Below are 9,949 nucleotides of genomic sequence, written 5' to 3' on the forward strand. Positions count from 1 at the left end.
AACACAATATCAAAGATTTTACAGAAAATCAACGCAGAAGCATCAAGACCACAAAAATCTGAGAAACATAGAAAATTTCACACACGTCCACCTGCAGCTCCAACGCCGTCCTGTAGACGTATAAAAGATGGACACCATCGCCATGACGTCACCTGCTCGTTTCTGAACGAGGTTCAAAAGCCTGGGTTGAGAGGTTGAGAAGGTTGAGAGTTCCTGTAGTCTGGCCAATAAAACAGTTGCTGGACAACTGACCAACAGCCCGTCCAGGAACAAATGTAAACTTTTACAAATGACTGCTCAGCCGTGTCTGTAATGAAGCCTCTGTAACTTTGCTTCACTTCAGCAGCATCAGGTCATGTTCACATGCTGAAAGATTTTCTTGTAAAACAAAAGGGTGGCCTATCAAAACAAACGTTTGGGAACCATTGAACCACTTTGCCCGAAGGAGCTGGTCGGTCACGTGGAGAAGTTAAGGGCTGCAGGTTGAACGAAGCTGCTCCACGTTTCCTTGAAGACACCTTTACCTGCTCACATTAACCAAAATAGAGTGTAATAGGATCGAGGCAGAAGCACTGCTGTACGATGGGCTGTGACTGCAGGAGCATGAAGGCTCACGTTAATAAACGAGTCCTGCTGATGGATGCAGTCCTGGAGGCCTGCAGGGTCTGACACGAGGTTGACCCAGATCTGATGGAGGTGAGTGGGTCAGCTGATGCCGCAGGGTTCACTGACAGACCTCTCGGCTCAGATTAGCTCTCTGCACTCCAGGATGATTCACGGCTGTGCATAAAATGCAAACTTCCCGCCTTCGAACAGGCGCTGATGGCAGAAAGACGGCATGAAACACCGGTTTACCCCACGGAGCCCCGCTGTCAGATATAACAATGTCTGTGACGCTGGGTTTAACAAATAACTGCTCAAAGTTTTAAAAACACGTTTGGCGCCATCTTCTGTCAGCACGGGACGTGACGTCATGTGATTGGTTGGCTAACATTAGTTTATGTTAGCTAACTAGTGACGAGATCGATAACTCACAGGAAAATAAGGACACTGAAACTAAACAGCAGTGTGAGGGGGCAGTTTAGTGCTGCAGCAGTGAGTTTATTTTAAACCGAGGACATACTGTCTGTAACAGGAAGTGGCTGTTCGCTGTTTGCCCTGCTGCACTCGGACAGGATGATCCAGCTGTTAGCCGCTGTTCTGGGAATCCATCCTACCCGTTGTTTATGCGCACAACACGAAATTAAGTGCCAAACCATCCTACTTTTGTGAATTTGACCTACAAGCAGAGATGGGCAGTAATTACTGTAATCCGATTACTTTTTTTAAAGTAACGAGTAAAGTAAGGAATTACTATTGCAAAAAAAGGTAATTAGATTACTGTTACTTTCCTGTAAGCACGCTGCGTTACTGTGTTACTAAAACCGTGATTTTTTTGCAAGTGTCTCATGACAGTGACGTAAGCGACAGCTGTGTGCAGATCAACAATGGATCACATATCGAGTGCACAGAGAGTATGAGCGTGCAGCGTTTAAAGCGTGGAAGTACTGACCTTACTTTGAGTTTGATTCTGTAAAAAGGGACAAAAACATTAGTGTCCGCTGCTCACTGTGTGGGAAGAAAACTTCTTTTTACAGCGAAAAAAACCCCTAAACTTCAGAGCAAGCATGACAGTACGCTGTTTGCTTGCTGCATAAAGTTAAAAGATTAAAACTAATAAAACGAGTTTTAAAAAGAGGCTTTTCCATTTGATTACATTTTGTATGATGGATTATGCAGAAAGAGTAGAATTGGGCTGAAAGATCTATCGCTTTATCACCTCTTCAGGTTGTAAATCATGTTTTTAAAAAGTACCTAAGAACTAATTACTTTTGAAAATAAGTAATCAGTAAAGTAACGGGATTACTTTTTGGGGGAAGTAATCAGTAATTAGTTACTGATTACTTTTTTCAAGTAACTTGACCAACACTGCTTACAAGCATACTTTAACAACTAAAATTCAGCGGCGAACCATGCTACCTTTGTGAATGTTACCTACAAGCATACTTTAACGGGTAAAATGAAGTGGCAAACCGTCCTGGCTTTAAGAATATAAGCTACAAGCATACTCTGATGGGCAACGTTAAGTGGCAAACCGTCATACCTACTGAAATTTGTGCTGCAATTACTCTGTGACAGCAGAAATGTGCATAAACTACTTACGGTAGGACGTTTTGCCAAAGTAGGATGGTTTGTCAGAACACTGTAATGTTCGCGTTTGTAAATGAGGAGCCTGATTTTTTTTCCCCTCTGCGCTATTTTATCTAGTAAAATAATCTCTAAGCAGACAGTTTACACGGTTACAGCCACCACATGCTCAGAGACCCTAGCATGATCAGGAATCCCATCAGCACCTCTGCAGGGAGGAGAACGTTTGGAGACCTTTGTTTTTTCCTCACATCATCTCACTGACTGATTACTGAGTAAAGGTGAAGCCCTGGTGTAAGTGATACATTCGCCTCAAGGTGCTTTACATTGTATGGCAGACCCTACAATAATACATACAGAGAAAAACCCAACAATCATATGACCCCCTATGAGCAGCACTTTGGTGACAGTGGGAAGGAAAAACTCCCTTTTAACAGGAAGAAACCTCCAGCAGAACCAGGCTCAGGGAGGGGCGGGGCCATCTGCTGTGATTGGTTGGAGTGAGAGAAGGAAGACACAGTCCTGATTTATAAAGTGCTGTACAAACACCAACGTCTCAACTAACAGCGTGATTTTCCTGTTGGAGTGCAGCAAACAATCACTTCCTGCTAAAGACAGTGAAGTGGACAGTATGTCCTCGGTTTAACATAAATGATCCTCTGTGGGAAGATTCATATCTGCATGTCAGAGTTTTCCCATAATTCATAGCTGGTGACATCTATGACATGGAGCCAACCACTTCTTCGTGGTGTCATTGGCTCCGTGTCCAACCTCCACCCTGGAGGACCAGGTGCTGATTTTTGTCTGGCCTTTACCTCCACGGGCTGCCCGACCTGGTTAGACCTACCAGAGCATCATCACCCGTCAGCCTCCCACCTCAGTAAGACCCGGGAGAAGACGGAGGTAGAGAGGCACAGACTGAGTGGACACGAAGGCTGAAGCAAACAGGACTCATCCTTTAGCTTTCAGCTGTGTGTGAATCATCAGCTGAACCACATCTTCCGACAGACGGGTCTGGTTATGCAGCTCTTATGAAACAGCAGATGTAGGTGAGACTGATCTGAGCTGCCTGAACGTCTGAGTGTAAGATTAGGACACTGTGTGTGTGTGTGTGTTTACATCACACACCTCGCTGTCAGAAAGTTGCTGCTTCAGCAGCCTCAATCCTCGCCGCTCGGGTCAGCGCCCTGAACACAAAGTGGTTTTCAAGTGTTTCTCGTCCTTCATGTCATCAGTTATTGATGTAAACAAAAAACATGATTCACCACAGGAGAACTTCTACGGTGGATAAAACACTATTTATTTTTATATAAGTTTTGCTCAAACTTAAGAATCTGTGACATCATTATCAGCGTCTGGCCAGATGTTCAGGCAGCTCGAAACAACACGACAAAACAAAAAGTTCTAATCTGGAAATGAAATGCATGAAAAGGCTTTAAGTTGCTAAAGCAGGACCGCTGCTCGTTCTCAGCTCCACCCTTCCTTCTGTCTGCCTCAGTGCAGCGCCTCACTTCATCCTCTGTCTGAAACATGCGTCTCTTTAAAGTCCCTAAAACGGCCTCTTCCTTCTGACTGGCCAGCTTCCGGAAGCCCGCAGTGGGGCAAAAACCAGGGTCATAGCTGTACTGATTGTGTTTTGTGATGGCGTGAAAGTAGGAAAAGTAGGAACATTTTCAAGGCTCCTGAACGCCTCACGGACCTTCAGGCTTCACGTGCTCTCAGCGTCTCTTTTTATTTTTATTTATTTTTTACCGTCATCCAGTTTCACGAATTACAGTATGCTTGTATTTGTGTGTTGCATATTTACAGATGTAGACGCTACAGGGTGACATCAGCAGACCGGAGCTTCGGCCTCCCGTGGCCTACATCTGTCACTGTCCAAATCAATAGAGATGATTGGTGGAAGAGGAGGAGAAGCTAACTCCCACCACGCCCTCTCAGAGAAGCAATATGCTGATTGGCTGATCCTACAGGCCCCCGCCCCCTCACTCCCATCCCTTGCGATGACACAACAAACAGATAAATAACAGTGCAGACTCCTGAAAGCCTCAGATGTCCCTCTGAGACAGTCTCAGCACGTTTGTCCCACTTTTTCGTTGGACCTTGAAGTATCATCAGAGACTTTTATTACTCAGGTGTTGGACGCTCCACAGCAGCTTCACGATGGAGCTGAAGGACTTCTGCGTGACGGGCGACCTGCTCAGCCCGCAGCGGTGAGTTCACGGAGCCTCGGCCTGAAACCGTCCTCAGGTCCAGATTCAAACGTTTTAGTGAAGTTAACGCGCTTTTTCTGGATGTGTGACAGTTTTCTTTGCAGCACGTTTTGAGTAGCACAGAAGAATAAATCTAAAACGTTTGAAGGTACTTTTGGAAACTCTTTAAAATCTGATGCGAACACTGTGGCAGCGTTCCCCAAGTTTAACTCTGTTCTTTGTGCGTCTGAAAAAAACAAAAACAAACGATGCTGCTCTGTTTTTAAAATAACTCCAATTCTGTGCAAATATGTATGACGTTTGTATATTATGTACGATGAACACGCTGTGCAGACTCACACGGTTTGTGAAATACAACCTCTGTGTTGATGTGAATATGAATAATAAGTTTTCCTGTCCTTGAACGCGACGTTGCAGCGCTGCACTCCCACACAGAGTCATGTCCATGCGCACAACATTAATGATGATTTCCACTTTAACTGGCGGAGCTTTCTCTGATCAGAGAATCAGAATCAGAATCAGTTTATTGCCAAATGTTGAGCAGGTTTACAACATTAGGAAATTGCTGCGGTGCTTCAGTGCAAACATACTGTCATAAATAACACTTAAATAGACATGAAAAAATAAAAGTAGGGATAAGAATTAAAAGTGCTACGTAGAAAGATATATACATGAGTGCAGGTGGTGATCAGTGCCAAGCATGTAATGATGCAGTGACACAGCGTAGGGTCATGTGTTAGTGGCGGGGACAGTCATATGGTTATTGTTCATGTGTCCAACATCAGAGGGGAAGAAACTGTTCTTATGGCGAGAGGTTCTGGTGCGGATGGACCGGAGCCTCCTGCCTGAGGGGAGCAGGTCAAACAGACTGTGTCCAGGGTGAGAAGGGTCAGCTGAGATCCGAGCTGCACGCCGCAATGTCCTGGAGGTGTACAGGTCCTGCAGAGATGGGAGTCTGCAGCCAATCACCTTCTCAGCACAACACGCTGCAGTCTCTGTTTGTCCCTGATAGTGGCTCCAGCGTACCACACGGTGATGGAGGAGGTGAGGATGGACTCGATGATTGCAGTGTAGAACTGCATCATCGTCCGTGTTGGCAGGTTGAATTTCTTCAGCTGCCTCAGGAAGTACATCCTCTGCTGGGCTTTCTTGATGACAGAGGTGATGGTGGGCTCCCACTTCAGGTCCTGGGTGATGGTGGTACCCAGGAAGCGGAACGAGTCCACAGAGGTGATGGGGGTGTCAGTCAGGATGATGGGGGGGAGTGGAGCTGTGTGCTTCCTGAAGTCCACAATAATCTCCACTGTCTTCTGGGCATTCAGCACCAGGTTGTTGTGGCTGCACCAGGACACCAGACGTTCAACCTCCCTCCTGTAGGCAGACTCATCCCCGTCCGAGATGAGCCCAATAACGGTGGTGTCATCTGCAAACTTGATTAGCTTGACAGACTGGTGGGTGGAGGTGCAGCAGTTGGTGTACAGGGAGAAGAGCAGAGGAGAAAGAACACAGCCCTGAGGGGAGCCGGTGCTGATGGTCCGGGAGTCCGAGACATTCTTTCCCAGCCTCACATGCTGCTTCCTGTCCGTCAGGAAGTCAGTGATCCACCGGCAGATGGGATCAGGCACATTCATCTGGGAAAGCTTGTCTCGGAGATGGTCTGGAAGGATGGTGTTGAAGGCAGAGCTGAAGTCCACAAACAGGATCACACACAGAAGCACACAGACCAAACCTTATCTGAAAAGACTTGTTTTCATTATCGTAAAACACGATCTGGCATTAACAACGCGACACTTTGTACCGATGAACGCGAACAAACGTCACCTTTGCACGACTACGAGCTCAGATTTAAAGGCTCATTTTCTTGTAAAGCGCCCCCTGCTGGTTATTACACAGAATGCACGTTTAAACTCTTCGCACCAAACTTGTGAAACTTGGAATGCGTTCATGGGAAACCCAAATCTTCTGTTTTTAACCCTGCAGGTCATTAACGGCCTCACTAATGTCAGCAGTCGGCTCGAGATTTTATTTTGTGTTCTGCACATTTTGTCCTGGTTTGTATTTCATGCTCCTCTTTCTTCTTCCTCCTTAGCATCCTGGACTCCTCTTCTCCCTCCTCCTCCCCTAGAGATGAACCTCAATCTCCACCCTCTTTCCTCCACTCCTCCCCCATTGGTCCCGCCTTTCCTCTGGAAGCCACTCCCACTCTCAGCCCGGCTTCTTCCTCCTCATCCTCCTCCTCACCGTACAGTCTCCTGTGCCGAGCAGCGGAGCCCGACTCCCCGACAGGATGTAGTTCCAGCGGTGGAAGTAGCGTCTTGGTGTCGGAAGCGTCGCTGTGTTTTTCGGACTCGTTTTCAGCGCAGGTGAAGTTTCTGTTTAATCACATTTAAAAACACAAACACTCTTAAAGTCTAAACGTCCTCGGGGTTGAACTGCCAAACTTCAAATTCACGTCCGTATCCAACTGTTCCTGGAAGTTTTCTCTGGTGCCCCAAAAGTCTTTAATCTGCAAAGGTTAATCCAGACTAGAGTCAGAGCTGAAGGTTGGACTGAGGTACCTGCTGAGCTCACTGACATCCAAATAAAATCCTCGAACGTCACTAAAACTGGAGCTCCGCCTTCATGGAGGTGTGTTAGTACAGAAACCTCACAGCAGTCATGTGATTGGCCATTAAAAAGGCCCCAACACCACTCAAACGCAGCCCCGAGGTCCAGTCCAGGAACAGTTAGCTGAGGTCTGTGGGGACCGTCTTACTGCTCGCCACTGATGATGACGTCGTATATCTGCAGGTCAACTCGATCCTGAGGGGCGACTACATGACCTCGATGGGGGCCGTGGGGCCCAAAAGGCTGTGTCTGGTGTGCGGAGACTTCGCCTCCGGGTATCACTACGGCGTGGCGTCCTGCGAGGCCTGCAAGGCTTTCTTCAAGAGGACCATCCAAGGTGGGAGGAGCACGTTCATCATCTCCTGTATAAAGAAATAAAAACATGAGGATGAGGACGGCTGATGATATATTTATAAAATATGATTCTTACTGTTACTAGTGTAAACGATGCTGGTCGTTTATGACATCAGGCTGTTGAGTGTAAATGTGTCCAAACAGAAGCCAAATTCTGCTTTTTGCACGTCTCCTGTGTGAAACCTCCAAATAGGTTTTTAACGGCACCCTTTAGAATAACGTTGTTACAAAGGACATCCTGTGAAGATCGACCCGCGATGTGAAACTGCCTTAGAAAAAACACTAAAAAGGACAAACAGGGAATCCAAGTCATCAGTAGAGTCATAAATAAATAGACGCTCAGCTGGTTTCTATTAAATATCAAAGGTCTTACAGTCTGTGTGATTCATTAGCCGATCAATACAGCAGCGCTCGCTGTATCGATTAGTGTGAGAAGCCGTCGTCTCTCACATCAGCTGCTTGTTTCTCATTCCGGGCGATCGATTGGTCATGCCCGATCACTTCACTTATTGATCTGTGCAGAGAGGTCAAAGGGAGGCCACGAAGAAACTCACAGCAGAGGGTTTGAATATTACAGGGCAAGATGATCCACATTATTGATCCACGATGAGAGTTTGGGTTCATTTCTGATCACAGTCTGAGAGACTCTCACAAAGATCCTGCATTACTGCAGAGCTGTGACCACAGAATATAAAGCGCCCTACAAACTGACCACTGCATTTGCAAATATGTGATGTCTTGATAAACCGAGCAGATATTTGAAGTTTACACAGCTACTGAAAATATGTTAAACGTTTATTTTGAGACACAGAAAGATTAATAAGAGTAATTTTAAAACTTAGTAGCAGCCGCCATTGTTGGAAACTGGAATTGGCTGGGCCGCGCTATGAATTCTGGGATATGGTGGGCCACGAAGGACACACCCGTCCCATCCTTCAAATTCGGGGAAATGAAGGACGCATTTGAAGGAGTCGATGAATTGGGACTGCCTTCGTCGCCTGGCTGTGACGTAATCGGCCTTCAAATGCGGCCTCCGAAGTATGCAGCCTACGTTTTGGGACACAGCTACTGACACTCCTGCTTTTACTTCCTGTTGTGGTTACCTAGGTAACATCGAGTACAGCTGCCCGGTGATGAACGAGTGCGAGATCACGAAGCGGAGGAGGAAAGCCTGTCAGGCCTGCCGCTTCCAGAAATGTCTGCAGGCCGGGATGATGAGGGAGGGTACGTTACACCAAACGACCGTTACGAGCTGGCAGGAAGTAGAACTACGTGTGTGTGAAACGCCTCTGTGTGTTGCAGGTGTCCGTCTGGACCGCGTCAGAGGGGGGCGCCAGAAGTACAAGAGGCGGGTGGAGACGGGACTGAGTTTATGCAGCAAAGCCCCGTACAGCCACCCGAGCAGCAGCAGTGAGTTCACCTTCGCTCCCTCTGAAGGCTTTCAGGTCAAACTACCCGCCCACGCCGTTTATCATCCACTTCCTGTCTTTTAGGGAACAAGGTCATTTCCCACCTGCTGCTCACAGAGCCCGCCCCTTTAGCTGCCAATCAGGACGATTCGACCAATGACAGCAGCTTGCGGATCCTGCTGATCCTGTGTGACCTCCTGAACCGGGAGCTGCTGCTTCTGATTGGCTGGGCAAAACTGATTCCAGGTACACGCTCGAGACCACCAAACAGGTCCCCAATCAAGACCACGCCCACCCTCAACCTCCACCTGGTCCCCAATCCAGACCACACCCACCCTTAACCTTTACTTGGTTATCCAGAGCACTGGAACATTATGTATAAACACAGGTAATATAATAATAATAATAATAATAATTATTATTTGTCATTTATTACTCTGCCCCGCCCACTCCCAGGCTTCTCCGGACTCTCATTGGTCGATCAGATGTCGCTTCTGCAGAGCGGCTGGATGGAGGCGCTGCTGGTGGGTGTGGCCTGGCGCTCCCAGGGCGCAGGGGGGGACGAGCTCGTGTTTGCCGGGAATCTGTGTCTGGACGAAGCTCAGTGTCGAGCCACGGGATTGGCTGACCTGTACGAGGCGCTGCGTCACCTGATAGCGAAATACAGAGCGATGAAGCTGAGCCCTGAGGAGGTGGTGACCCTGAAGGCCATGGCGCTTGCCAACTCTGGTAAGAACAAGCCATTAGCACCACTGCCTGTAACCACAGTAGGACAGTACTGTGTGTCAGGGCAGAACAGGCCTGTAGGGGGCGATGTTTCCCTGCAGTTTTATAGGAGAAACAAATAATCTCGTTTTAATCTCGTCCTGATGGAGTAACCTGCTTATGCTCAGTGTTTAGGAGACACATTCTTCATGGTTTCTGTTTGACTCAAAGCGTTATGGCTGCACATGAACTTAGATATTAACACTTCCTGGCTGTCTGAGTTTCAAAATAAGAGCCTGAGATGAATGATGATTAAGTTAAACAACTCGTCTGCATCTCACAGGACAGTACTGTGGTATAAATGATGCAGGAATTCCAGCACTCTCATGTTTTACAGCTTTTACAGTTTTACACACACACACACACACACACACACACACACACACACACACACACACACACACACACACACAC

At 47.2% G+C, this 9,949-nt stretch overlaps 1 protein-coding gene across 1 annotated transcript in view; it reads left to right on the top strand.

Moving 5' to 3' along the window:
- Positions 1-4,149: 4,149 nt before the first annotated feature.
- The window catches only part of esrrd (estrogen-related receptor delta), a 7,630-nt gene continuing 1,830 nt past the window's right edge, over positions 4,150-9,949 (top strand). Inside the window, exons 1-7 of the mRNA XM_005737470.1 lie at positions 4,150-4,400; positions 6,490-6,763; positions 7,191-7,344; positions 8,469-8,585; positions 8,664-8,771; positions 8,855-9,016; positions 9,227-9,499. Coding sequence (XP_005737527.1) covers positions 4,351-4,400; positions 6,490-6,763; positions 7,191-7,344; positions 8,469-8,585; positions 8,664-8,771; positions 8,855-9,016; positions 9,227-9,499 — 1,138 coding nt within the window. The 5' untranslated portion in view covers positions 4,150-4,350. The remainder of the gene's footprint in view (positions 4,401-6,489; positions 6,764-7,190; positions 7,345-8,468; positions 8,586-8,663; positions 8,772-8,854; positions 9,017-9,226; positions 9,500-9,949) is intronic.

This window comes from Pundamilia nyererei, unplaced genomic scaffold (genome assembly GCF_000239375.1).
Source record: "Pundamilia nyererei isolate P.nyererei 1_Seehausen unplaced genomic scaffold, PunNye1.0 scaffold00076, whole genome shotgun sequence".
Classification (NCBI taxonomy): Eukaryota; Metazoa; Chordata; class Actinopteri; order Cichliformes; family Cichlidae; genus Pundamilia; species Pundamilia nyererei.